The 27,437-nt window shown below is 43.9% G+C and overlaps 4 protein-coding genes and 1 non-coding gene across 12 annotated transcripts; 1 reads left to right on the top strand and 4 right to left on the bottom strand.

Moving 5' to 3' along the window:
- Nucleotides 1–575: 575 nt before the first annotated feature.
- xpnpep3 (X-prolyl aminopeptidase 3, mitochondrial) lies at nucleotides 576–9,071 on the bottom strand. 2 transcript variants are annotated; one of them, XM_035615740.2, is made up of 12 exons: nucleotides 8,913–9,071; nucleotides 8,687–8,815; nucleotides 7,613–7,735; nucleotides 6,628–6,815; nucleotides 6,128–6,347; nucleotides 5,109–5,293; nucleotides 4,952–5,014; nucleotides 3,986–4,099; nucleotides 3,738–3,823; nucleotides 3,125–3,308; nucleotides 1,937–2,057; nucleotides 576–1,825 (listed from the first exon to the last, which is right to left on the bottom strand). In XM_035615740.2, exons 2-12 carry the CDS (start codon nucleotides 8,763–8,765, stop codon nucleotides 1,659–1,661), a joined length of 1,530 nt encoding a protein of 509 aa, XP_035471633.2. In that variant the 5' UTR covers nucleotides 8,766–8,815; nucleotides 8,913–9,071; the 3' UTR covers nucleotides 576–1,658. The 2 variants fall into 2 exon arrangements, with proteins under 2 accessions (XP_035471633.2, XP_035471635.2); XM_035615742.2 differs by having other exon boundaries at nucleotides 8,925–9,054.
- Nucleotides 9,072–9,787: 716 nt separating this feature from the next.
- st13 (ST13 Hsp70 interacting protein) lies at nucleotides 9,788–17,591 on the top strand. 6 transcript variants are annotated; one of them, XM_035615746.2, is made up of 13 exons: nucleotides 9,788–9,925; nucleotides 11,349–11,491; nucleotides 12,637–12,685; nucleotides 12,871–12,976; nucleotides 14,041–14,114; nucleotides 14,294–14,360; nucleotides 14,465–14,549; nucleotides 14,708–14,818; nucleotides 15,080–15,182; nucleotides 15,345–15,461; nucleotides 15,595–15,634; nucleotides 15,756–15,844; nucleotides 16,494–17,591. In XM_035615746.2, exons 2-13 carry the CDS (start codon nucleotides 11,382–11,384, stop codon nucleotides 16,626–16,628), a joined length of 1,086 nt encoding a protein of 361 aa, XP_035471639.1. In that variant the 5' UTR covers nucleotides 9,788–9,925; nucleotides 11,349–11,381; the 3' UTR covers nucleotides 16,629–17,591. The 6 variants fall into 6 exon arrangements, with proteins under 6 accessions (XP_035471639.1, XP_035471638.1, XP_035471641.1 ...); XM_035615745.2 differs by having other exon boundaries at nucleotides 9,818–9,964; XM_035615748.2 differs by lacking the exon at nucleotides 9,788–9,925 and adding an exon at nucleotides 9,942–9,964 and having other exon boundaries at nucleotides 11,352–11,491.
- Nucleotides 17,592–18,847: 1,256 nt separating this feature from the next.
- rbx1 (ring-box 1, E3 ubiquitin protein ligase) lies at nucleotides 18,848–21,256 on the bottom strand. Its single transcript, XM_035615750.2, has 5 exons — nucleotides 20,920–21,256; nucleotides 19,695–19,773; nucleotides 19,478–19,548; nucleotides 19,189–19,274; nucleotides 18,848–18,999 (listed from the first exon to the last, which is right to left on the bottom strand). The coding sequence occupies exons 1-5, from the start codon at nucleotides 20,998–21,000 to the stop codon at nucleotides 18,987–18,989; spliced, it is 330 nt and encodes a 109-aa protein (XP_035471643.1). The 5' UTR covers nucleotides 21,001–21,256; the 3' UTR covers nucleotides 18,848–18,986.
- A 147-nt stretch (nucleotides 21,257–21,403) lies between these two features.
- trnaq-cug lies at nucleotides 21,404–21,475 on the bottom strand. The gene has a single exon. It is a non-coding gene; the product is annotated as a tRNA-Gln (tRNA).
- Nucleotides 21,476–21,948: 473 nt separating this feature from the next.
- chadla (chondroadherin-like a) lies at nucleotides 21,949–27,310 on the bottom strand. 2 transcript variants are annotated; one of them, XM_035615738.2, is made up of 11 exons: nucleotides 27,170–27,310; nucleotides 26,650–26,808; nucleotides 26,273–26,467; nucleotides 25,977–26,132; nucleotides 25,678–25,823; nucleotides 24,823–25,061; nucleotides 24,349–24,620; nucleotides 23,893–24,229; nucleotides 23,424–23,776; nucleotides 22,773–22,939; nucleotides 21,949–22,406 (listed from the first exon to the last, which is right to left on the bottom strand). In XM_035615738.2, exons 2-11 carry the CDS (start codon nucleotides 26,806–26,808, stop codon nucleotides 22,100–22,102), a joined length of 2,331 nt encoding a protein of 776 aa, XP_035471631.1. In that variant the 5' UTR covers nucleotides 27,170–27,310; the 3' UTR covers nucleotides 21,949–22,099. The 2 variants fall into 2 exon arrangements, with proteins under 2 accessions (XP_035471631.1, XP_035471632.1); XM_035615739.2 differs by having other exon boundaries at nucleotides 24,355–24,620.
- Nucleotides 27,311–27,437: the final 127 nt, after the last annotated feature.

Below are 27,437 nucleotides of genomic sequence, written 5' to 3'. Positions count from 1 at the left end.
TGGACCGTGGGTTGGGATCGTCTTGTAAAACTAGAACAGTTCAGGTCTTAAAACTAGATTTTGATGAATAAACCTTTCCAAAAATGACCAACAACCCCAGGTGACACACAGAAAACTTGGGAACTCTATGGCCACAAGGACAATTGTTCACTTTTCCCAGGTGGTAGTTCCGCCTTGTATTTACATTCATAGATATTCATTGATATTTTATCAAAACATCAGTTATTGCAATAAGAAACCGAATATACAATAGTTTAGATGAGCTCCGCCTCGAACATCAGACATCCAACACCTGACTAAAGAGAAGCAGTTCTAGCCATTGCAATAGAGGTTTGAGCAATATATGCGTTCAGTAATTAAGTATGGCCCTTGAAGGATGTTTTAAAATTTGAAACTGTCCTTGATAGGAAAAAGGGTCCCCATCTCTGCATGATCTCTGCGTATGTGACCATGTAACCCCTGAGGTGAAACATTTTTTGTGTCACAGTCAAGGTTTTGTAGCCTAATTTAGTGAAGCTACTATTATAATCAGCCTCCCCGTCATAAGTGCCCTGAGTCAAAGCAAAATTGATTAGTTATGGAAGAAAGATCTTTTTAATACACACATATAAACATAATTTTCTTTAGAAGATATCAAATTTTTCTCTGTGCTGAAAAGTCAAAATCCCAACACACATATGCATACAGAATACATACATTGCACCAGTGTAGTGATTATAACCATTCATTCCTGGTTCATAAGGAGCAGCTCTGTTGTACAAGTTTCTCTTTATTTAATCACTTGTATGCCTCAATATGTTGGACTACTGATTTGACATACTGTGATTCTTCCTGGCCTTGGAAAGAATGATGCATGTTTGTGTGTAACAGACAGAGACAGAGTGTGTGTCACCTCAGAATTTTTTTTTGAGTGAGACAACAAATGAAAATGTATTATAAGACGTGCCATGATGAGAGTAATTCTGAAAAAACATGATGTGGAGCAAATACTGTAGGTTTGAGAATGAAAATGCTCCCATGGTTGACACCTTCCAATAGCACCACCACAATACTAGATAAAAGTATTGTATTTGATTAGGGTCAGTCTCCATATGGAGAAGTTTAATTTTTAAGGAGGAACAACAAGACTGAAGTTTGAAGAGTGTAGTCAGCGCATGTCTTGCTAAACAAGAATGCCAGTCACTTTAATTCAATCAAATCATGCAATATTTCCATTGCAATCTGTGAAAAAGTCAAAATCTCACAAGTGAATAAATAAATCCTGTCCAGATTTGCGCAAAACTTAATGGGTTCTTTCTTGGCCTGTGTCCCATTCTTCCACCAAATTTCATGAAAATCTGTTCAGTAGTTTTTGCATAATCCTGCTTACAAGCTGACAAACAAATAAACCAATCAACCAAAAAACAAACTAACAGACAGGGGCAAAAATATAACCTCCTGGGCGGAGGTAATTATGTACTCAAAAAGACTTTCTGCAAACTGCACAATCTATGAGCTTCCACAAGAGATATCTGAATAAGACTAAAACTGGAGTCTTGCAGTGCCCCCCCACCTTTTATGAAGGCTGATGATGTCATCCACAAGGAGACAGTTTAAAAGCCCAGCGCGCGGCCTCCCATCAACCCGGCGGCTTACTTGGTCACTTGTCTCTCCCTGTCCTATCTCTGAGCACAGGCCTGCTCCACATCAGGGATGGTCTTTGGTGCATCAGAAGACAGAATCAGTGGACCTCCCTGGTCTCGGATCACCACATCGTCCTCAATCCTGACCCCCAGGCCACGGAAACGCCTTGGCACCTGGTCATTGTCTTCACTGATGTACAAACCTGTGTAAAGAGAGGCAGAAAAGTGGAAGATTGTATGAAAGCAGGGATAACGTGAGCCAATCAAATTCAGTGAGTGAAAAGGTATTTAGAAGCCTGTAAATTTATCCATACCTGGTTCTATAGTGATGGCCACTCCTGGCTGTAGAGGCTGTGAGCGGGACAGCTCAGGGGTGTCGTGGACGTCCATGCCCAGGTAATGACCAACGTGGTGGGGGCAGTAACGCCGAGCTGCCTGGGATGAGCATTAAAAGAATTTATGATCTAGGATGTCATATAAAATGTCATCCTTGTCTACTGACAGTACCAGAGCCGTCACAGCTGGTTGCCAAACATTAATAACATGGATATGAGGGGTGTCACCGGGCCTCGCTGTGGTGAATGATCCTCGTAAGAACATTTTCTATTCGCCTTAACGGTGCAGAGCTAGCTCTTTGTGCAACTAAATGAAATGTGAACACAAATTGTAACATGTAGTTTTGAGGACTTTAAGCTCCTCATACTGGAACCCCCATCATCAAACAGTCAAACCATTAAGAAGTGCACAATGCAGAAGAAGAGGCCTCAGCCTTTCCAGGCCTTTCTTACTATTAACAACTGTGCAAAAAATTCTTTGCGTAAAGGAAGAATTATGTGCAAGTCTGCTAAGCATCTTTAAACAACAGATCCTTGGCTGGGAATAAATGTGTGTGATCAACAAGGTGGTCAGTGTATGGCGCCCCAAGATAATCTGTCTGTTCCCGGCCTCTGTAGTGTATTTAGTTTAGGGTAATGTGGTCATCTCCCCGCGACTATGACACCTAAAAAGAGACTTCAGCTGCACAATGATTGTTGTGGCTTGCCACAGAGAGGTTGACCTTGCTTGGTGCCTGAGAAGTTTCGTCTTAACAGTTTCTCAGGGGAGGATAGACAAAATTCCATGACAATTACCATACACTGACAAATTTACATTTAGTTTTGGTTTGGCTCGCTAATTAATTTCCCTGAACCACTAAAGTACTCAAGAGTACTTCTACAATGCACAATTAAACAGGAATATTGTGTTTTAGGAAGGGGAAATCCTACACGTCTAGCTCTTGCTATAATAAAAATAAGGAAAAAGGGAGTTGTCTGATGATATCTATGAAATTGCACTAACTCATAGATCTTAACACCACAACCGTGTTGGATTCTTCTTTCTTGTGCCGTTAAGAATCATTTGCAACACATCTTTAGAAATTTAGTTTCTTTAAACCATATCATCTTTTCTAGGTTAAAACAGCAATTTCAAATACTGTGCCTTATGTCTCTGATTATCATTACCTTTAGTGCATCAGCATCACTGGTACCAGCCTTAATGATCCCAAGGTGCCTCAGCTGTCGTCCTAGCAGAGCCAGCATGGTACTGTAGATGTGATCTAAACTGACACCCGGGGAACACAGAGACAAACAGGAGCGCTGGACCTCCAGGACGGCCTCGTAAAGCTCAGCCTGAGCTGGGCTGAATCTGGCAAGGAAGGAGGCGAGGGCAGCCGACATTAAAGGTGAGTTTGGCATCTCTCATCGATAACAGGATACTGCTCAAGCACACAGTCATGCTACATACTATCAGTGATATTTCCTCCCAAATCTAGAAACCCAGAAGATTTAAAAATAAATCTTGCATAAAGTCAACGACACGTAAAGCCACTTGAAAATATTAAATGAGAGAAAGCAATGAGGAAAACAATCTGAGAGTAACAAGCATGTTCAGGAATCAAAGAATGAGGACTGATGAATGAGCTGATCAATGATCTGCATTTACAAACTATACAAAAGAGAATAGTCTATATTTATGTGACGTAGTGTTATATAATGTTTAAACAGTAGCATGGTAAGAACACTGTCAATTCTGTTTAACTTTGGCTTTTGATGACTTGACATTGTCAAAACTTACTTTCCGTTAACTGGCCATGTTCGAGTGATGTCACTGACGTATCCAAAGTATTCACAGCCACCATCGAGCAGCACCAGTTCACCATCCTGATGCAAGACAGAAGTGGGGAAAAACACAATGAGCCATTTATGTTATGCGGCCATTACTTTATATACTTATGAACCACTTCTCTTTTTAATATAGGTGTTAATTGACTGCATATTATATGGCACGATTGATCTTTCAGCACATGCAGCGTCTCCCTTTACCTTTATAATCTGGTTGTTGTTAATGTAGTGAAGGGTGTTGGCTCGATTTCCTCCGGCAACCACAGGGGGATAGGCCAGGAAGTTGGCACCATGGATTCGATTCTCAAAATCAAACTGTAGAGCAGAATATTATACTTTTAATAAGCTTCGACAAAATCTTCTAGTAGTATGGGTATATCATATGTATAGCCTATGAGTAGTGTACAGGATTATAACGACAGTCTATGAAAAATGTGTCATTGATGATAGCTGTCCTCTAAAATTCAACAGGTTCAAGGCTTCATAAAAGTTCATAAAATAATCATGCACACGACAACATTTCTACAGGAAAGAACAGCATTCCTTTCATTCAAAAAAGATAAAAGTGTCAAACATGCTTCTTTTTAGTTACAGAACACGCAGGTCATTAAAGGGCAGGCTTTTAAATTAAGACAATAAGTGGGTAATGCATGTAGTCAAGCTCATATGAAAAAGAAGTGGTTATCAGGCTTTCATTTTGTTTTAATACATATTTGTCTTTAATGGTAATGTTTACTGAATACATGAGATAAAAGTTGATATTTTGCCTTGCAACATGAAAGCACGAATCCTAAATTCATACAAGGAATATTCCATGACTTATGGCCACTGCTGGACTGATTCATCGAGAGCAACCTTGTTCCTTGTGTGCATGTAAACATACTGCTGGAATGTGACAGAGGAAATTATTATCTGTATGATCCTCAACGGAAGCTCCTTGAACTACAGTTGTCAGTACAGTCAACAATGTGTTGTTTCTGTCAGTCCTAATGAGGAACTTTTCCTTACTTCTCTATTGACTGAAGAATCAATGCACGACACTTAATGTCGCAGTAATTACATTTAAAGGGGCTGATCAATAAAAGACATGGAGATCATAAAAGGCCACACAATATGACGGCGAGACAGTGAAGTGCCACATCAAGGTCAGCGCAGATTCTCAGTTACCTTCGCAAAGAGCACAGCTTCATCCACGTCTCCTTGAGACACAGCCATCGTCCTCCGAAAAGCCTGAAAGACGAGGGACTGTGTTGGAGCAGCTGCACTTTACGTTGTAGTATTTAGAAGAAATAATAAACTATTGAAAGCAATTTAAACACCATACCTGTGCAGTGATGCGACCTGCTTCTTGCATGAGCGCCACCTCGGCCGAGCTCTTGAGGGCCCTGAGAGACTGTATGAGGGGCCTGAGAGGGCGTGGCATGGGCCCCGCCTCCAGCACGGGACACACGTGAGCCTGATGGAGGTGAGGGTGGACAGGCTGAGAGTTATCGTACCAAAGCAGAGTGCCTGAAAGAGGAAAGGATCGGAGCAGAGAGAAAACAGTTAACGGTGAAGTTAAGGTCCCAAATGAGTTTGTTGTCTGAGGTCTCTCCAAAAACAAATACAAAAGAGCAAAACTGGAAACACTGGATTCAACAGTGCAATTTACGAAAGCTCCGACATAAGCTCCAGGCTTGGCCTCATTTCCAAAGGGTTCCGTCATTGGCATAATTGTTCTGAGAGGGTTTACAGGTTGCATCAGTAAAGCACCACTTCAGTACTGTATGACAGTTATCATTTTCTTTTGTAAATGGGAATATGTATACAATATATATCATTTACTCATTAGGTAAATGCTTTTATCCAAACACCAGTGTCCACGGCACTTAATCGTCATATACTGTACATCGCAATTCCAAACGTCTCTTACATTTTCTCGCCACTGTATGTATGTAGACACAATGTCCATTTTTTGTGTCTTTTTTGCCTTATTTTGATAGTGATATTGGAGAGAGACAGGGAGAGAGGAGAGTAAATGTCAGTCCGGCCGGCGGGGGCGTCGAACCGGGCACCTGCTGCTTAGGTCATGTATCAGGTTTTTCTTACAGGGTTCTCATTTTTTTTTTTAAAGTCAGCCTATATGCTGGAAACGTAGTTTCAGTCAACAGAATGAATGGCCATTGGCTAGAAATAAAAAAACAACTATTCTTTTTTTTTTTTTAATTTGTGTGATATCAGTCCTCAATTGTTTAAAAAAAGGTCTGCACATTTTGATGTAAATGTGAATCTGCCATGGTGTCCTCAGTTCTGTGCAGAGACGTTTCTGCTGGACATGCATTCGTCACACTTTCATCCACCCACCTTTCAGGGCCTTGAGCACAACGCCCAGTTCTTCGGTGCAATGAACTCTCTCTATGCCGGTCAAAGCCGCCGCCCCGTCTTTCCCTGACCGGGGCCCGTCCCACAGCTCTCTCCCGGGGTCTCTGCGGGGGACGAACAAGATGGCCTGATCTGGTCGCCCTTTCCCATAAAGAACCAAGGCACTGTCAGGCTCTAGGATGCCGCTGAGGTAGAGGAAATCCTAGAAAACATTCGATTCCTGGTTATTTGGGGAGGGCTTGCTAATCTTACAATTAATGCACAATTAACAACAACTTACAAACAAAAAAACTGCAAAGTAAAAGTGGAGTAACACAATGTGTTAGAAGCAATTTCCATTTGTACCAGAATCTTGTTTCTAAAATGGCGTTTTAAGTAATTGTTCAGTATATGTTGTTTGCTGTTGTGTTGAGAAACCCACAAAGGCAGAAAAAAAGTTTCAACTGAAGATGAATAAATGCAACATGAAACCAAACATGCACCTGGTTCTGGTGGAAGGGATAGGGGATGTCATTGGTCATGTAGCGGGTCGGGTGGGACAAAACGATGACCACATGGTTGCTGGAGGAAGCAGAAGGCCCCAGCCTGTCTGCCTGGGCCTCGACAAGTGAGGCCAGTCGGTGTCTGCGGAGCTCGAATTCCGTCTGGCTCAAGCCTGGGGTCACCTCACCTGAGGGGAAGAGATCAAATATGCTCTGTTTCAGTGTGAGACCAGAATATGTACCCGATAACCAGTCGAGTTGCAGGAAATATGGTCACAATCTCCACTTCTGTTCCCGAGTGTTGGCATTAAATAATGGCCAGATGCATTTTTCTGCAGAAAAGCTATGACCCCACAGTGAAGCTGACCTGTGACCTTTTATATATAAAACATCATCACTCCATCATTCAAGCCAATTCTGGACACATTTGAGGAATACATTTCAAGAAACACCCTCAAAGCGTTCCTGAGATATTGTGTTCAAAAAAGGCCACCATCTTCCTTTTGTCAGCTCACAGTGACCTTTTTCATTTGACCACCAAAATTTGATCAGTTCATTCTTGAGTCAAAATGAATGTTTGCGCCAAATTTGAAGAAATTCTCTCATGGCATTTTTTGAGATTTTGTGTTCACCGAATGAAGACGGACAGACGGACGACTCGAAAACATGACGCCTCCGACCACAGCTGTCGCTGGTTTGGCGGAACAACAACCGCTCGTCACCCACACTTACAGTACACTAGTGTGCACTATTAAATCTTTATGTCTATTATATCTACAGTATATACCTTCACATACTATCATATCTTTCTTTATGTCACATGCAGTATAGAGGGATCAATGAACTGAAATGTGTAACCCACAAGAGCAGTGAGTTGTCTGTGATTTGCCTTCTCCTAATTATCTGTGCTATGCGTGACTATATTTGCAGGTTTTCCCTTAAAAAAGGGCAGATGTGTTGGCTCACCAGTGTAAACACTACTCACCCTGTTTGATGAGGTGTGGATGGGTGAAAGGGCTCGGCTGGCCCAGGTACCGGGGTGGAACAGTCTGTGGTTTCAAACCTCCTGGTTTCAGAGAAATGTTTCTGTCCGGGCACCAGATACATCCTACAGACACACACACACACACACACAACACAGACAACCTTGCACTGGTTCAAAATGAACAACTGGGTCACAATCATGTCTGAAAGGGGCTTTTCGTAGAGGGTCGGAGGGATTCATTCATGTGCAAAAAAGAGAAGACCCAAGGTTTTGCTAAACACATTCATATTCGTTCAATCTAAATATGTTATGACCATGGCAGTGGATCAAATGAAGCATTAAGTTCAGAGGTGATGATGATTGCAAAAAAGGAATTCTTAAAACTTTGGAAGTCGACACCGTGCCCCTGTGTGAAACTGGGTTGACTGACATTGTTGGCAGGACGGACAACCTTCATAGATGTTTCGATAGACGTGGCAGCAGTTTCTCGATCATCTTCCTCAGTCCACCAACATGAGCAGAAACAAAATTCACAATGTGCCCCCGAGTCCCACCTTGAATGCTTTTGCTACAACGTGCTGCAAAGTGGCAATGATGAAGCGGAGGTAATAATTCATTGTTTTTATCAAATCTAAATAAGCCCGGTTTTGATTTTAGTTCTGTTTTTGTCTTCTGGCATATTTTTTTTCCAATAGATATAAACTTTACAAGAAAATAACAAGAAAAAGAGTTTCGCTAAAAAAAATCCTATTCATTCATACTCAAACTTTGGAGTTTTGTCTGATTATATTTTGACCTTGACAGTTGATCAAATGGAGCCTTAAAGGTCAGAGGTGAAAACTCCTTAACATATGAAGCATGACGGGGGGGGGGGGGGGGGGGGCAGGAAGAATACACTGTAAAATATTCAACTGAAAACTAACATGCAACAGTTAAAAACATGAGGAGTGCACGGCTCCATGTGGTCCTCTGTGTGCAGTGGAGTGCAGCCATAAAGAAACATGATATTTGGAAATATCATAGCACGGTGGAGGTGCTTAAGTGCAAAAGTTCCCCGCTCCACACCCGACTCACCTCGACTCCATCGGCGCCGCGGCGGCAGCAGCAGCAGCCTGGCAGAGGACCGCGCCAAGGTGCCGGCGCGGGGCAACATCGTCGCCGCAACTCGAGGACGCGGAGCAGTCACAGCGCGCAGTCGTCCCGCTGTGGACGCGAAAGGGCCGCAGCCAGTGAAGAACAAGGTCGCGGGCGGACACTGGGTGTTTGCGGGGACATGCGGCTACATGTTGTTGTGACTTACCAACGGCAATACCTTTATGAAACCGTAATATTTTTCCCTCTGGCTTGACGGGCAACGCTCGCTAGCTTCCTGCTGCCATGACAGTTACCCACCACTCGTTCGTGGCGGAGGGATTTTGTCGCCCCGGGTTTGGCTTCTCAGGCAGAGACGCCTAATACCGCCCCATTTATTATTATTAACAAAAATAATGGTGATAATACTCGTACTACTTCTACTACTACTACTACTACTACTACTACTACTACTAATAATAATAATAATAATAATAATAATAATAAACATACTACTAATACTGAAACTTTATTTATATAGCACTTTTCATAGCATAAAATGCAGCTCAAGATGCATTGCATGGGGGAAAAAAAATCTTATCTAACCTTACTGACAAATAAAAATCACCATGTGATTTGTACACTTTAAACCATAGACCATACTAGTGTTTGTTCCGCTTTAGACAATTAAAATGCAATTAAGGTTACTTCCCAAACACGGTTTACGTTACAGTATACCCTGAAAAATGCATTCATACCATCCACACTACAGTAAGAAAAAAACACTTAGATACACTTCAGACTTTCCTAATTTGACACTTTGATTGGGGAAACCTTTCTGCCTCATATGGGGAAAACAAGTCCATGTGTGTGGATGGTGAGACATTTTCAATTTTTGCGTCCTTAAAAAAAAAAACTGGCTGAAAATGTTGTGAATGCACCAATAATAAACTAAAAAACAAACAAATCAAAACAATATGATGCAAATGTGACATCATCCCACTTGATGCAACGGCCAAAGGATCAAAGGCGCACACACTCACTCTACTGTGATCTCATCGCATTTCATTGGTAGTGAATCCTCTCAGAATCCTATTTGAATTATAGAAGACACAAAACACATAGTTACTTGATCAAATTTGAAAATACAAAAACCGGACCACAACCCGAAAGACAGGGCCTTTTTCTTGAGGAACTCTTGCTCTTAAAACCTATTGAGTCAGGGATCAGCTGCAGCTGAGGGTGAGGGAGAATTTTGCCAACTTTCCAGAGATGGCAGAGGTACAGACTTTCCGGAGTCAAATATTGCTCATAACTGGACATTCTTCAAGGAATGAGACTTAATAATTAAGTTTATAGTAGAAAGACAGTTATATTTACATTACCTGGCATCATGCTGACTTAGTCAGACACAAGCTCTGGAGCAATGGAGTTATGATAACGGCCATTAAAGAAACGGTAACTGTGGGAATGAGAGTGAGTTGAAGAGACATTTTAAAGATCAGTTTCCAGCTTTGCTTACACTCTTACACACACACACACACACGCACACTAATGTTGCAGTGTGAGAAGGGCTGAAAGAGGTTACTTCAAGGTTCAATATATTTTGAAAAGTTTTAATGGCATTTGAAATTTCAATAATATCTTGAATATCTGAAAGACGTGGAACATGTTAAGGGTTAGAGCTGAATGTGTAAATGAGTTGATAAGAATTGAAAATGCATTCCCTCCATTCATTTCAATGGAGCAAAAATCTCGGAAACCGTCGACTATTTCGGGCTAAATGAGTTTGAACGTTGTCACAAGTATATTTTTTTTAAAAAAAGGAAACATGAACAACAATATACCACTGAGATTTACAGCTCTTAAGGGTTGTGCAGGAGAAAATGTGTAGTTACAAGTAAGAGATTAGACCTGTCACTAATAATGAGTATGTTTTAATTGATTGGAATCAACCACTCTAATAACGTAATGTCACAGTGCAGCTTTTTGTGCATTTGTGTCTTCTTGTAAATTGTATACACAGTCTGAGGTCTGGGGCCTTAATAAAGTTGAATGTATCCTGGTGGCTGCCTGACAGACCGACTGAGGGCAACAAATGCCCTTTAACGCTCTCGGTGTGTCCAACAACTTGCCTGAATGAAAACACAGCAGCGACGCTGCTACTGGTGAAGTGGCGTGGTGCAGAAAGTCGACTGCGGCCGCCTTTTGTTCTATTTCCCTTCTCGTGTGCCACCGGCGTATATCTTCGAACAGGTGCGTTTTCGCTTCGACAGTTGAGATTCCCGGCTGCAGCTCCGCGTCGTTCCCCCCCCCCCATCCCATTATTGTCGGGCCCGCGGTGCAGCTAGCTAACGACGGCATCATGCGTCAATCGGTCGTCACGTCACGGACGGTTTCGCATTTCTAGAAACTTCTGGCGTGCGAGCATTTTTCTTTTCTTTTCTTTTCAATAGCCAGTAACGTTTGCTGCGTGTTGTTGTGTTACGTTGTGTATTTGTTCAACCCAGGTACGGTTGTGCCTGTGCGGGGTGTGTGGAGTGACCACAGTGCGACTGTGGTCGCCCGCTGGTTAGCCTAGCTCGCTGCGCGATCCAGACCTTCAGTGTGACCATTGATTCTCTCTCTCTCTCTCTCTCTGTCTCTCTCTGGTTCCCCCCGCCAGCAGCGCGCCGTGTCCTGGACGTGACCGAGCAACATGGACCAACGGAAACTGTCCGAGTTAAAGGGCTTCGTGCAGTTGTGCGAGTCCAACCCAGCGATCCTGCACCTGCCGGAGATGGGCTTCTTCCGGACCTGGCTGCTGAGGTCAGCGCACCACGGGGCGCAGCTGTTGCTCCACCTTGTGAATCTTGTCATGAAAAATATAAAATGGATTCGTAGAGAATTAAATGTCACTTCAGGTCTCAAACAGACTGCAGGTGTCCCGCGGGCTTTGCCCCCCCTCTCTTGTCCAAACCGGAGACCACATCCTGTCTGTGTGCGCGCCGGGTTTTGTAGTAGTCATGTTTCTGTTAGGACTCCAGGAGATCAATGCAAGTATGTAATGTCCCCAGAAAGAGACGCGTGCTAGTTTGTTCCTCTTTTGGGACCGAAGCCCCGTCCTGATGGGGCAAAGTGTGTTTCCCAGGGCCCCGGTTAGGTGGACAGGACAGCAAACAGACGGGACTTAGATGAGCGTGGCTGCCCCCTCGCAGCGAGGGCGGAGCAATCCGTTTGGCAGTAGTGGAGTGGAAAGGCTGGGGTGTAAGGCGTGACCATGATCTGGATGTAGGAAGGGCCCGAGCCATTCGCAAGCACTGGAGGCAAGTACCAGTGGGAGCCAATGTAGTGTAGGAGAACATGGGTAGGTTGAAGGCCAGGCGGGCTGCTGCGTTCTGGATGAGCTGCAGAGGTCGGATGGCACATGCCGGCAGGCCATCTAGGAGTGAGTGATGATGACAAGAGCCTGCACCAACGCCTGCATCGCCCTTCTCGTGAGGAATGGACGTATCCTCCTGATGTTGTGGAGGATGAATCTGCAGGAGCGGGTCGGTCCTGCGATGTTGGCAGCGAAGGACAGCTGGTCTTCCAGGGTCACACCCAGGTTCCTTGCAGTTTGAGCAGGGGTCCCCACAATAGAGTTCTCGGTGGTGATGGAGAGGTGGTTGGTGGGAGACGCCTTCCCTGGGAGGAAAAGCTTCTCGGCCTCGTCCGGATTGAGTTCAAAGGTGGTGCGTCGAACATCCACTGAGAAATGTCAGCCAGACATGCAGAGACTCGTTATGCCGTGTGGGTTGTAAATAAGGACGATCGAGTAGCACCTCGACAAAAAATTCAAAGTACATTTTCTGGGGAAAAAAGAGGAATTCTTATAGATTAATTAATTCATGTTTTGACTAATCCAGAAAATTCAGAAGAATCAGGGTGCTTGGGTTGCTCGCTGAATTCTCATCCATAATTTTCTATTGCAGCATGGGTGCAACGATCCCTCCCCAACCCAGGACTGAGGAGTCATGCCAGGTGATTAAATATTGTTATTTTGCTATTTGTTTTATATTTTTAAAGATAAGATGTTTTTGTCATGTACGCCATTACCTTTTCTTATTTGCCGATGTGTGTTTTGAAACAAAAATATAATAGTATTGGCAGTTGATGTGTTCATGCTCATCACATCATGCCGTGACAGAGTGCTCTCTGACCTGCAGGGCGGCTGTCCTTGTGGTCCTGCCCCGACACCGACTTCACCAGCTTCAGCTTCAGCTCCAGCTCCTGAGCCCTCCGTACTGTCTGAGAGCGAGGAGAGTGAAATAGGTTTGTCCATCTCAACCTTTAACGCAGTTTTTTAAATCGTAGCCTTGTACTAGGGAGCCAGTTGTCAACAGGTGTGCCTAGATTCGAAAATCGAGTTTGCCGTTGACATACGACGAACGCAGCAGGAGATTGTCAGACTCGTTCACACCAACAGGAACATTTCCGGAACCTTCTGTGGTGTGGTGACGATAATTCTGCTGTGGAAAACAGTGTTTTATCAACACTACCACTCGCTCGCTGTGAATCTTCCAGAGATTTTCCTGTTGTATTCTCACATGGGTTCACTCTGACATTTCCTAAAAATCTTCCTTAGGGGGATGCCAGGACTAGTTCTGGAAAATGTCTGGAGCACCGTTTGCGGGTTAGGTTTACAGTCCCTCCGGAGAAGTTATGTCCGGACTGCAGTGCATGCCTGAAAGCAGCTTCAGCGAGCAGCTGGTTAGCTTAGCTGAGCATAAAGACTGTAAATGGGTGGAAACAGCTAGCCTGGGCTCTGTCCAAACCGAAAAAACAAAATCCTCCTACCAGCACTTCTTAAGCTCACGTATTAATACTTGGCATGTTGTTTTGTCTTATCTGTACAAGAAACCAAAGCCAGACAGTAAATGGCCTGACACACAATCTCCAGCAAAACAGTGAATTGTTGTTTTTTTGCACCTTTTTCCCCCCCTTACCTTTGGAAAAGGACCAGGCTAGCTGTTTCCCCCTGTCTCCAGTCTTCTCTAAGGCTTTAATACAGTATGTATTAAGACCTAAGTGGACGTTTGGCAGAAGAGTGCCATTCTATTTATGCATCTCTTTTATTTATTCATTACTTGTAACTGGGAGGGGAAGACTTGCCATGCTCGACTGTATGTGAGGTCTGGGACAGTCTAGACACGGGCTTTACTGTTTCTCGGATTAATCGTTTTACTTGAAGAGCATTCCATACACTTTAAGCAAAATGCTACCAAAACCGAGGTAGCTTAATATCCGTACACCCTCGTTACTCGGAAGAGTAAAAGACATTGTGTCCCAGAAAGAGCTTACTGTAAACGTATATGTCAATCTGTCTGCTTTTTCAGAAATCGACGACGAGGGAGTGATTGAGCCAGACACCGATGAACCACAGGAGATGGGCGATTTTGAGAACGCCGAGGTAAAAATGTGTTTCGCTCTTCTGTAACGTCCACATGCACTTCCTCAAATTCAAACCCCATTCATCTATGTGGAAACCAGAGTTTATGAATCAGACCGCAGGCCTGGAAAAAAATATCTTCAGATATTATCCATTGGGACAGGATTTGTTTCCATATCTCCATTCATGCATTTCTTCAGGTCACAGAGGAGATGATGGACCAGGCCAATGAGAAGAAGATGGAGGCGATTGATGCTCTGGGAGAAGGTAGGTTCAGATTCTATCCAGAAAACGGCGCCTGCAGACACACTTCCTGTGTAGATTAGGTAAACGGAAAGAGGTGCTAAAGTGAAGTACTTTTTCTTTTACAGGTAATCTGCAGAAAGCTCTGGATCTTTTCACTGCAGCCATCAAGCTGAACCCTTGCTTAGCCATCCTGTACGCCAAGAGGGCAAGGTGAGCGTCGCCAGTGTTTTACGTGCAGGTTATTTGATTCCTCAAAATAATAACAGTTAAATGCTTTGGTGTTTGGCTTTGAAGCACTCTCCACCTGCTTTACGGTTGCTCCCTTTATTGTGAATGGATGTAAATTTCAGTTGTCCTCTTTCCGTCAGTGTCTTCATCAAGATGCAGAAACCAAATGCAGCCATACGGGACTGCAACAGAGCCATAAACATCAACCCAGACTCTGCACAGCCTTACAAGTGGAGGGGGAAAGCTCACAGGTGCATTTCTGTTTCAAGATCCTACTGTAGGCCAGATGATTTCCTGTGTGTGAAGTTAAAAGAGACCCGGCAACACATGCGTGACATAATCGTACCCTCAGTTTAAACACTGTAACACACCTCTACTTTGGCAACTGGCATTATTTCAGCCAGACTTGGTGTCGTTGTCGATAAACCCAGAAACAAACATCTGCTTTGTGATCTGACAGCAACATATTTTGCTAACTGTGTGTGGGGGTGTGTGGTTGTGTGTGGCTGCAGGCTGCTGGGCCACTGGGAGGAGGCAGCCAAAGACCTGGCCACAGCCTGTAAACTGGACTACGATGAGGACGCCAGTGCAATGCTGAAGGATGTCCAGCCTAAGGTATATTACCTGAGAGGAGACAGAGTTAAAAACATTTTTTTATCAGTAGTTTGTTGTAACTCTAATGCAGGTTTAATTTGAATGTGTGCAAGCTCAGAATTGGGCGGTTAATATATATTTGTGATCTACGTCACATTTGTCATTCTTCCCGTTTCTTTTCAGGCAAACAAGATCATGGAGCACAGACGCAAATATGAACGCAAGAGAGAAGAGAGGGAAGTCAAAGAGAAACAAGAGCGGATAAAGAAGGCGAGAGAGGAGCACGCACGGGCTCAGAGGGTTAGTCACCGTTGGGGATTTCATATTGGGAATAATGCGATTAATGGCCCTTCAAAGTTAAACTGAAACAAAAAACACAGACGAATCCTCGAACGCCTCCTTAAATGTGTCCTGTTCTTATGTCTGTCAACAGGATGAGGAAGGGCGGCAGTTCGGAGGAGGATTCTTCCCAGGTAGGAGAGCGGAACCAAGCCGAGCTGTACTCTGCAAATGCCATTATAGGAGACCGTTTGGAAAATGGATTAGCTGCATAATTTAGTAAATAAATTAATCATCGTCATTGTTATTCTGCAGGCCCTGCTGGATTCCCGGGAGGAGCCCCTCCTGGCATGCCGGGTCTCAGTGAACTCCTGACAGATCCTGAGCTTCTCAACGCCATGAAGGTGAGATGTCGCCCCATGTCTTAGGTTGCACACATCTACAAGAAATAGGTCGTCATTTTGGGAAATGTAGTTCTTAGATGAGAAGATTGATGCCACTGTCATAGCTGAAAAGTAAAGAAGACAACAGTCATTTCATGTGAAAGTTTGTTAGAGGTGGAGTTCAGAAGTGGGCAGGACACAAAGCACATTATCATCCTGCCCAACCCTTGCACAGGGGTAAGAGGATGTGGAGGGACATAACACACACATGGGATCATGTGCATTTGAGCCTTTGGCAGGGCAGCACAAACGTGGACTTAGATGTAGTTCACCAAAAGAGATTAAAGAGATGGAGGCGGGAGGATCATGTATCTCTCACTGCGCCATTAGAAACAAACTCAGTAATCTCCACTTGTTTTCTACCCAAAAGAACCGTTTATTTCCTAAAGTGAGATTCAGTAATTCTTGCTGATCAACACGACTTACAGGGACATCCCACATGTTCCTGTCCACAAAAATCAGAGAATTTGTGTGGTGTCATGGGACGTTTTTGGAACTGTTGAGCAACTATGGATCCCTTTAACTATATAGCAAGCCTTTAAAGGTGGATTTTTTTTTTGGGGGGGGGGTGCATTGTGTGGATAAAGGTGACCTCTGTATTAAACCCTAGGACCCTGAGGTGATGGCTGCCTTCCAGGACGTGGCGCAGAACCCAGCCAACATCTCCAAGTACCAGAGCAACCCCAAAGTCATGGCACTCGTCACCAAGCTGAGTGCCAAGTTTGGAGCTTCACCGCAGCCATAAAGGGGAGAAGACCAAAGTGGAGTGGAGAGGAGATGAGTGGGGGGGAGGGTGAATACGTGGTGAAACAATCCTGAGAGCCACAACGCTTTGCAGATCATAGGAGTGGGAGACAGATTATTTGGTGTGATGTGCTCAAAGCGGGGGCTACTTTTTAAATGTTCAGAATCAGCCGTTCATGACGTTGTTTCTGTGTCTCTTTCCTGAGCAAGAAACGGCCAATCGGGATTGACCTTCTCCGATTGGTCGGCACAAATATGACACTGTGCCGTGTTGAGCGAGCACAGAGTGCAGAGGTTGAGAGGGACAGAGAGAGACACTGTGGTCTCACAGAGCCAGAGTTTGTGTGAGTGGACATGAATGCAGAGGGGTTATTATTGCACGTAACATATGGGTGATAACAAACGTGCAAATACATTTATCAAATAGATTTTCATTTGTCAAACGGAATAATTTTTTGCTTGCATATGAGTTCTCTTGCGAAATATAATTTTGTGCCTGCAAAAGTTATGTTCCTGCGCTCCCATTTCTCGAGTCGCTCGCTCAGGAAAGAGACACAAAAGTGAACGCCATAGCTCAGCACTTAGCGATGTCTCAACGAAGCAACCCCACTGGTGAGGAGTCAGGTCAGGCACTCATGACAAAACCCTTCTGACAGCGTCTCAGCTGGGACTTCACTTAACCACTGGTTGACAGTTTCTTAACCTGGAAAAGCTAAACCTGGGAGCTCCTGCTTTAAGACGCTAGCTCACAAACATTTTTACAGGCATTTAATACGTGGTAATGGTTTAGCTATTTTTTCTTTCTCTGAACGGGGCCGAACTCTCATGTGACGGCCAGCACTTTTTGTTAACAGATCAATTATAAATGCAAAAAAAAGAAGAGTACTGTTCTTTATGTCTGACCCTGTTTGGAAAATGATCCACAATAATAAAACCTCTGTTGCTGCAAACTGGTTGAACATTCCATTCTAGTTGAGTTGTTTTTTTTTATGTTATAACAGCAACATGCAGGACACTAACTCAGCCCTCTGTGGACTTCTGTGGATACACAAATCAAATTCTGGTTGGAAAAAAGGTTTTACAGCTCAATTTATTTGCTGATTTTGACAATGCCAAACATTCACTCACTCCAGATAGTCAAATGTGAGTTTCTGCTCTTCTCTGATGTTTATTAATTTGATTTAAATACTTTTTGGTTTTTGAACTGTTGGTCAGACAAGTAAATTCAAAAATAATATTGCTGCCACTAACAGTTTCATTCTCTAATGACTCTTCTTTCCTGAGTAAATTTATTAACCTTTAAACACTCACTCTGTCTGGCCAACAGTCAAAACAAATATCACAGAAACAAAGCGAGGAAACAAATCCTCAAAATCTAGAAGATGGAACAATGGAATTATTGAAATTAATGCTTGAAAAAAATCCACATAATGCGGACTAATTGTTTAAGCTCCGATACATAATAAACAGAAGTGTTGGTTGCAGTAATCAGGTTATCATTTTCCATTAACCGACTAGTTCAACTTGATTTTTCAGATAAAAGATCTATTCTTAACTTGTGTTTAAACAGAAACAAATATGAATGAGTCCTTCCAAGTGCTGTGGGATAAGTCCAGCCCAGAGAGACAGTTAATCAGCCCAGTGCATCTTGTCTTTCAGCCGGGGGATTACTGCTCTGTGACACATGGAGCCCTCAATCTCTGCGTCACAGCTTATCTGACAGAGGACATTTCTCTCGCCGACGACAGATTTATTTTTTCTTCCGTCATGAATGGGAGTCTTTGTCCACAGCTAAGCCGAATGTTAAACCATCCTCTTGTCTATAGCTGTGAGGCAGTATCTCTCTTCTGATCACACTGACTTTTATTTAATAGACATGTAGTGTATTTCTAATCATTGGCTGAGGTGCTCATGCTCGGTGAGCTATCCGTGATGCTGAAGGCTGAGTTGAAGTCTGAAAATAAACCATCATTGATGCAAACCAACTTAATTTAAAATAAAATAAATTATGTTAGCATATTACATTTTATTAGCTCTTGAAATTTAAAGTAGATAAGATAAAATGTACCTTTATCCACCCCCTGTAGGTAAAATTCAAAATCGACAAGTGTAGCAGCACAGGGGGAAAATGTCATAATAAAAAATAAAGTCACCTTCTGCTTCACAAACCCCACAAATCATCAGGAACCTCTACTGCCCACAGAAGGAAATCAAGCTCGGTATTGTGACAATATTCACGTTTATTTGTGTACTTACAACATACCAAAACAAAGACATGGGCTAAAAATTGTGGTAGGGATCGGAGAAGAAGTGATGGTGACGCATGTCGAAGCAAATGAAGGCTTTAACAATAATACAGCTAGTGTCCATATCTGTGAAAATATAATAGAGAAAGAGAGAGATATTATTGTCAATTCAGCTTTTCATTGGGCAGCAAATGAGAAACCAAACAACGATGTGAATTATTGTTACAATGATCTGCAGACGTTAACCTTGGCGCACACACATCTGTGCTACACTTTTCAAGAAGGACTCTTTAAACGACATTTAATGATACTCACTTCTGAAACTCCCACTCTCTGTTGTCCAGAGGGCACACCTGTCTGGTCTTCAGCCAGCGGGAAATACAGTGGAAATGGAAGGCATGCTGGAGATAGAAAAATAAAACAGGATAGGCGGACACATAAAATATACTGTATCCACTGTATAGCTTATCATAACCAAAACAATTTTTAAACTCCCTTTATATATAGCATCAACGTGCTCCTCATCACACACAATTATAATGAGATGAGAAGAAGACATTTATCTTCTATAAAGTCAATGTTATAGGCGGGTTTGTAAACTCACATTGCAGACACCCCAGGCTACAGTGCACTCCTCAGAGGTCGCAGAGGCTTGGTTGGCCTGACACTCTATACCTGAAAGGGAACGAGGAACGTGTCAACAGATGCACTTTCACAATACCGACACACACGACGACGACACAGCTTGTTAAAGCTCAACGCCTCTGTTGTCGGGCAGTTTTTTTACATTCACGATTCCAAGTGTTGATTCCAAAACTCACAGAGATCCATGATGTGGTTCCGACAGATGGCGCAGTTATCCACCACAATGTCCCAGGCCCACAGCGCCACGGCATTCCACTTTTGGAAAACAAGAGACAAACAGAAAAAATTCAGAAGACATTCTTCCAATATAAGCATTCAAATGTTTTATTCGAGCAGCACAGCAGAACAGCATGAAAACAGTGGGTGACGAGCAGTCCACAGGTTGTTGTGACCTGCACAGCTTCATGGATTAATGCCCATAAATAATTTAAATGAGGGGTTTATAGAGTGTGTTGGGTACTGAGCTTCTTTAAGGATTTGCCTTTTACATTTTTGGGAAGATGTTATTGAATTTGTACACGGAAAAGTCAAAGTATCAACCCCCTGGCTCCATTCCACCTCTCTGAGCATGTTGATGAACTCCTTCAGATTCAGATTCTGGTCGATTCAGGGTGATGTTGATTTAAAATGTCAGAAACAGCCTGACTGTGGGTGTGAGATGACGACAACTGAACATCTACACAGAACATTTGTAAAAACACCAACAGAAAGAGTAATATGGATCAAATAACTTTGACTTGATCAAAATTGTATTTTGTTATTATAATTCCACCTAGGAGTATTACCTTATGTCACTAACCAAACAATTATTGATATGTAACGTTGATTTGTGATCATAATGAGAGGTTCTCAAAGCGTTTTCCATTGGAACCGTTACTTAGGGAAGAACTAAGTTCATTCGTTATTTCAGTTTGAACATAGATTCGTGTTGTTATTATTATTATCAATAATATCATTATCAGTGTTGTAACGTGTCTTGAGACAACATCAACAGATTTGACTCCATCGCTGTTGGGAAGACGCAGTTAAGCTAAGCTAACTTAGCACGCAGGCACAACGAGCTTAGGCGTAACACGACATCGTGAGTTGAGGTAAATCATTGATGTTCAGACAGCTCTTCTCTTTTTTTGATGACACCCCAGCGATGGGCCGGGGGCCCCCGTCACACAAGGACGGTTCTTGTTGTTAAAATGTTTAGCTAGCTCCCAAAAAGGAGAAGTGCAAATTCACGCCGGCCGAGCTAACGGCTAACTAGGCTAGCGACTGACGCCCAGTCTTTAGCGCTAGCATGCTAACAGGCAGGTCGCCCGTCCGTGGCAGTGAAGCAATGTTAGCGGGCATTCGGCGCCGCTGACATATCATACAACAAAATATTTACCACCACGGAACGTGGTGCCTCACCTTCTTCACTTCGAACCGCTTCTTGCTAGCTCCACTGTTCGTGCCGCTCGGTGTGTCCACGTCCATAGCTGCAGCCATCATGAGCGACGAAGTTCGGTGCGACGTACAAGTGGCCCGGGACTTCCGGTGTTCCGGTTTCACCGGTGATCCTGTTATCTGAGGCCTGTACTGACGAAACAGCGGCAAATCACCACGGTCGCTTGTGGCGGACTGAGCGGCTGACCTGCTCCGGGGCCGGTTGAGTTCGAGATGAAGAGATCAAAGGCAGTCACCCAGTCCAACTACTGACCATCACATCACGGAAGAGACGCCTTTCCGTTGTTGTATCATTGATTCATTGATCGCGGATTGTGGCCACATGTAGCCATGTCATTGAATGATAATTATGGATACAATTCAATAATTACTCGTTTTTAAAAAGAAACTGCACCGTTATGTCATTTCCGGTGATATGAAGTGAGGAACACGTGAAAAACAAAATTTCAGGTTCCACCGAGATTTGAACTCGGATCGCTGGATTCAGAGTCCAGAGTGCTAACCATTACACCATGGAACCGATGACGGTGCACATGATCACAGTGTTATTCAATGTTCATACTGTTCGGAATACATGTATACATATTTATGAAACAAATTTGAAAATGAATGATAGCAGATGCATTCGCACATGTGCACTGCATGGTAAAATAAAGCAGTTAACGTCCAATCATGTCATGATTATAAATTCATCAGCAAGATAAATGCACATGTGAAAGTTCACTGGTCTACAGAGATGTGGGAAACAGTGGTAAGGTCAGATAGTGATCTCTGATCCCCCCAAGTGTGCAAATGCACGTGGCGTATACCAAGGAAGTGGTACAGGTCTGAATGCCTCTTCATCGTGTAGCTATTACATGTGAATACAGTCTATGTGGAGTAATTGTATTTTTTGGGGGGAAAGAAATTGGCTGGGAGCCACGGTTTGCTTCTTTCTTCACCTTTGCTTTTTGCTATATATAGCAAAGAGGGCATGCACATGTCACACGGTTGTAATCTGAAGAGCTTTAATAAAATGAAAAGAAGAAAAAAGCATTTCAACCCTTTGTTACAATAAAACAAACTCATTAACATGATGCCAAGGTGCAACTGCAAATGCTAGAAACAGACTCAATTCTTCTTTCTTTTTTTTTAAATTCACTTATTACGGTGCCTTCTTGTTTTTGGCCACCTTTAGTGAGACAGGTTTCCTCTGAGGTTGGTTCTTGGTTGGTTTGGGCAATTTAGTTTTGGGCTTTGCAGGTCTAGCTTTGACTCCCTGTGCCTTTGAGATACTGGGTTTGGGTCTCCTCACTTTTGGAGGTCTGGGGTCCACAACGACCTTCTGGTGTGGAGGAGAGCTGCTCTCTGGGCATGACTTGAAGACCGGGACGTCCCTGACCATCTGGCCCCTGAGCTCAGGAGGCTGACCACAGGTGGCGATCACCTGCAAACTCACATTCTCCATCCACCTGAGGCACAGATACAGAGAAAAAGGGATGTCAGATAATCAATGTGAATATTGTAGATTTCAAGAACAGTTAGGTCAGTTGATTTTCATGCTTCCTTTATCCCTGCTGCAACTCTCTGAAGTAGCATTAGCCCCCTGCAATTTACAGAGAATGAACCTGCACACAATCTGGCTACCGGTTGTGCCACCCCACTGCCGTAACTTTAAAAATATTTAGCATTCACTTAATTCAATACAAACATTTCGAGATATTTCCAAAGGAAATATTTGGGCAAATGTTATTTGCCAAATATATATATATATATATATATATATATATATATATATATATACATATAAACTGATTCCAGTCAAACTCTGCACCAACCTGCGTAGGGGCAACAGGGCACAGTCACACAGCAAGGGGTTGTCCTGCAGGCCAACCACCTCCAGGCCAGTGAGTGGGTTGAGCTCAGGGAGCTCCTCCAGCTGGTTTCCTCTCACAGTCAGAGACCTCAGCCCAGCGCCCAGCCCCGCCAGAGCGTTCCTGGACAACTGGGCGGCAGGAACAATTTTAAAGAGACGATCAGCAGTCTAGATTTATAACCTTGTCACAATGGTGTTATAGATATTACACCTCTGTTAGAATGAGGGTGTTTGCAATGAGGAAAACTGAACTGCCCGCTCATACAAGTGAGTGCTACGCTGCCTCTTTGTTTCCTTGACTCTTTTCTAGAGTAAATTCATGTAATTTAGCCACAGCAGTCAAACCTTAGCCTGCCCATAGTGTAATAACGGCTTAAACTGCTGCTGTGGATAACACTGTTAACTTGCTTGACACAAAGCAATATTCTATGGTATTCATGTTAAATTCTTCAATGTCCCTTCAGTAACCTGTTGGTGATACCACAGTCCCAACCTCATTTTCTTTCTACAGGTGATGGTTACAAGAATATAACTATACAGAAGTAATGAGAGTGTAATCCGAAACATAAACCTGAAGCAAAGGACAATAGTGATGCAATGCTGTGGTCTCTACCTTCTCCATGCCCATCTGATCCATGTAAAGCCTCTTCAGACTCTGGGACGCAGGCTTGAAGGCGTTTGGCCCCACCGAGCGGATTGAATTGTGCGATAGGTTGAGCACCTCCAGATTAGGGACCCCGGAAAGAGCGTGTGTGGGCACCTCTTTCAGCTCATTGGCATCCAGGTGAAGCGTGCCCAGGAAAGCCGAGTCCAGAGCACCCTTTGAAATAGCAGCAATGCTGTTGTTGGTCAAGTAAAGCTCCCTTAGATTAGGGGCTACTGAGGACAACAAACCAGCGGGCTCTAGTTTAGAGATGGCATTTTGTTCCAGGTGTAACACAAACAGATTTGGTAAGACCGCCAGTGCTACAGAAAAAAGAGACAGAAAATAACAATGTGTTTAATATATATATATATATATATGTACATTGTAATTTCCTGTAACATTAATTCACACAGCCTTGAATTGACTAGTTACTGACCCGGTCCAGGGAACTGTGTGAGATGGTTCCCCTCCAGGTGAAGGTAGGTAAGCTCGGGGGTCCCAGCGAAGGCCCCGGGGTCCAAGGAGGTGAGGTCGTTGTCAGACAGATACAAATATAACAGGTTTCTCATCCCCCGAAAGGCACCGCTTTCGATTTCGCGGATTTTGCAGAGCTCCAGGTGAAGGGAAACAACTTGGCCGGCGCCGGGGAAGCTGCTGGCAGGGAGGTAGTGGAAGTGGTTGCTGCGGAGGTCGAGCAGCTGCGTCTTGGCGGGGAAGCCTCGTGGGACTTTGGTGTGACCCCGGCCCTCACATGTGGCATGCTGGGCGTCAATCTGGTGAAGGATGAAATTAGAATGAAATATAACAACAACAGGTCTTAGTGGGATTTATAAACAGTGTATTCAAATATTCTACTTCAACCTCGAGCAGATTTTTGTGCGCGAACACTCACACTCACATCACAGTCACAGTTAACCGGACACTTGACGTTCTGCTTGGGCTCGGCCGTGGGTGCAGAGCTCCCTGTGCTCTCGTTGTCTCCCTCAAACTCGTCTGTCAGCACCTCCAGCCTGCTGCGGCAGCGCAGATCTAGAGGAGCCACTGCCTGGAGCGGCTCATCCGAGAGGTGAGGCGGTGCGGCACAAGCTCCCAGCAGCTTCACACCCCCAACGCTCGCCCACTCCTTCAGGGGCCGCAGGTAGCAGTTACAGTAGACTGGGTTGCCTTTAAGAAAATTTACGATCAGGATGTATTTGTGATTACACACGGCATGTTCACCCCTCTCATTCTTTACCCACACTGATGATGTTCTTGCAGATATAAGAACCATACATTACTTAACTGAGGTTTAATGTTAGGATATGATGAAAAGCCATAACCCTCATGGCACTGCACGTCAATGAAAAATGTCCAAACACAGTCATACCAGTCAGGTTGAGGCTGTCCAGCTCCTTGGGGCCCGAGAGCGGCTCCAAGTAACGGAGCTGATTGTGGCCGAGGTCCAAGTGTTTGAGGAGGGGGGCGCGGGACAAGGCCTGGTCTGACAGGTCCTGAAGAGACATGTGGTCCAGGTAGAGGTGGGTGAGCTTTGCCATGGAGACGGATTCTTCCCCGAGGTAGGTCATGGGGTTGTGGCTCATGTCCAGGCGTGTGACCTCGCTGAGTCTTTACAGGGAGAAGATAGAACGATCGTTCCTCCGATGTTTAATTATTCATTCGCTGTCTCTTAAATTGAATATTAAGTTCTCTTTTACTGTAATTCTTTGTACTAATAATCAAGACTGAAGTAAAAAAATATATCTAAGACTGTGCGCGATCCTTAGTAGCCCAAACGCTGCAGGTTCACAGTGGCAATTAGTTTGTGAAAGGTGATTGCAAATATGACAGGAGCCTTGTTGGGATGAGGCTGGCAATAAGTCTCAATTGGTGTTATCGCCAACAAACCCCACAAAAATACCTAAAATAACTTCAAGTTCGGACAATATGCAAAGAAATAATTTAGAGTCGGTGTGGAGCAGCTCAAACTGTTTCAACTTGAGGGAAAACCTTTGCGTGGAGGAGAGAAGAAGTTCGCAGCTGTAGTTTTGAGTGTTTTTGTCTATGGAAGCCATGTCTTGTTGCCTTAGACATCGTAAATTTATCTGAAATGTAGTTTGCTCCGTGGCCTTTTCAAAAACTGTGTTGTCTACCATTACTGACACTGCCAAGAAACTGTTCCATTAGAAAATGAAAATGTACCTGTATAATGCCCACAAAACAATGATTCTTCAGATTGTCCCACCTGGTCATGGTCTGTGTGGGGAAGAACTGCAGCTCATTGTGGTCCAGGCTGAGGCGGCTGAGGGTGAACAGGCCAGCGAACGCCTCAGGGGCCAAGTTGTTCAGGGAGTTGTGGCTCAGACGAAGCCACTTGATGTTCTGCAGGCCCTGGGAGAGAAGTCGGAGCATTGTGCGATCATATTGCTGTAACGTAACCATTAACCGTGGAGCATATACAGTATGCAGTACGTGTATGCAGCAGCCTCTTGCATTGACACTAGTGTCCTTGTGCGATGATAAAAGAACCACAAGTCTGAGCACCTGGAAGGCCATGTTGGGGATGTAAACCAGCTGGTTATGGGTGAGGGCCAGCATGTTGAGGAAGCCGAGCTGTGTGAAGGCTCCAGGCTGGATCTCCTCCACGCGGTTGTGGTCCAGATGCAGCTCCTTCAGGGAGGAGAGGCCGTCGAAGGACTCCTGCAAGAGTCAGATCGGGAGTAGAGTACAGGGAGCGAGAGGAGAGGAGAAAATGAAAGAAACTCAAATCTCGTTGCAGATTATAAACCAAAATTTCAGGTTAGTCTTTCGTGTGTTGCAGGTTTGCCTTCTTCCGTCACCTGGTAGAGGATGTCAATTTTATTGTGGGCCAGGTTAAGGGAGACCAGGCGGTTCAGCGAGCGGAAAGCGCCCTCCTTCACTTTGATGATGTTGCAGCGCTGCAGGTTGAGGTGGGTGAGGTAGGGCGTGGGTACAAACGCTCCCCTGGCCAGCACCTGCAGGTTGTTATTCCTCAGGTCCAGTTTCACTGTGATCTGCGAGGGCCATACAAAGGAATTCATTTCTGACCAAATATGAGCGAATGGCATTTAAGAGGTCCCTAAAAGTTAAGAAAGTCATTTACCAACTTCCTTTTGGATATTTTAAGGATTTAAATATATTAAACATTTGCAAGACCACAGTTTTCATTCAGGCACTACACTTTACATTTGAATACCTCATCTATAGTCGGGGGAACCACCGTCAGGTTTTTGCCAACGCAGGCGACCGTGAGTTTGGCGCCATCACAACTGCACAGCCTGGGACATTTTCCTGCTTCAGCGGGTAAACTTTGTGCTGAGATCAGCATGAGGACAGCAGCAGAGAAGATATCCATCTGTGCCAGCAAAACACGTTTTAGATGTCCAATATTGACAAGTCACAACTCCTTACAAGTTGAACTTGTTAACGGGAAAAAAATGTAATGGATGTTGAACAGTACAAACTACAATTATTTACAGCTACCTTACTTCTTAATTTTGATGTTTTTCCATGGTAATCATTTTTTTTTAAACCTATGACCTTTTTTCTTACTTCAAAAATATTTTGGGACAAAAAAAATTAGAGAACTCTATAAATAAAAAGGTATTGTTGAACACTGAATGTATAACTTAAGATCTCAAATGTGCACCAGAACCACACATGCCAGCTCACCAGGTGACAAATCATGTCAAGAAAGATTTGTTAAAGACACTTACCCTCACAGCAGAGTGTCACACTGCCACAGGCCAGTTGGTATCATGAATTAAAGACAGATTGTATGTTCAATCTGCCAGTTTAGGCTTCAGTTGTCTGCCGGTGACTGTTTTTAATTCCGCTCCGAATGTGTCCAGCACTGGGTTCCCGCAGACTAAGAAACAAGAATTTGAAAAATTCTTCTGCGGTGACCCCTGTGCCCCCTCACTGCAAATTAACACCTTGGCTTTACATTTTCTGTCCAGTTAGAGGCAGAAACCCCCTGGGGGG

This window comes from Scophthalmus maximus, chromosome 17 (assembly GCF_022379125.1).
Source record: "Scophthalmus maximus strain ysfricsl-2021 chromosome 17, ASM2237912v1, whole genome shotgun sequence".
NCBI classification, from domain to species: domain Eukaryota; kingdom Metazoa; phylum Chordata; class Actinopteri; order Pleuronectiformes; family Scophthalmidae; genus Scophthalmus; species Scophthalmus maximus.
The sequence above is the reverse complement of the archived record's forward strand: the minus strand, read 5'-3'. Positions and strand labels throughout refer to the sequence as shown.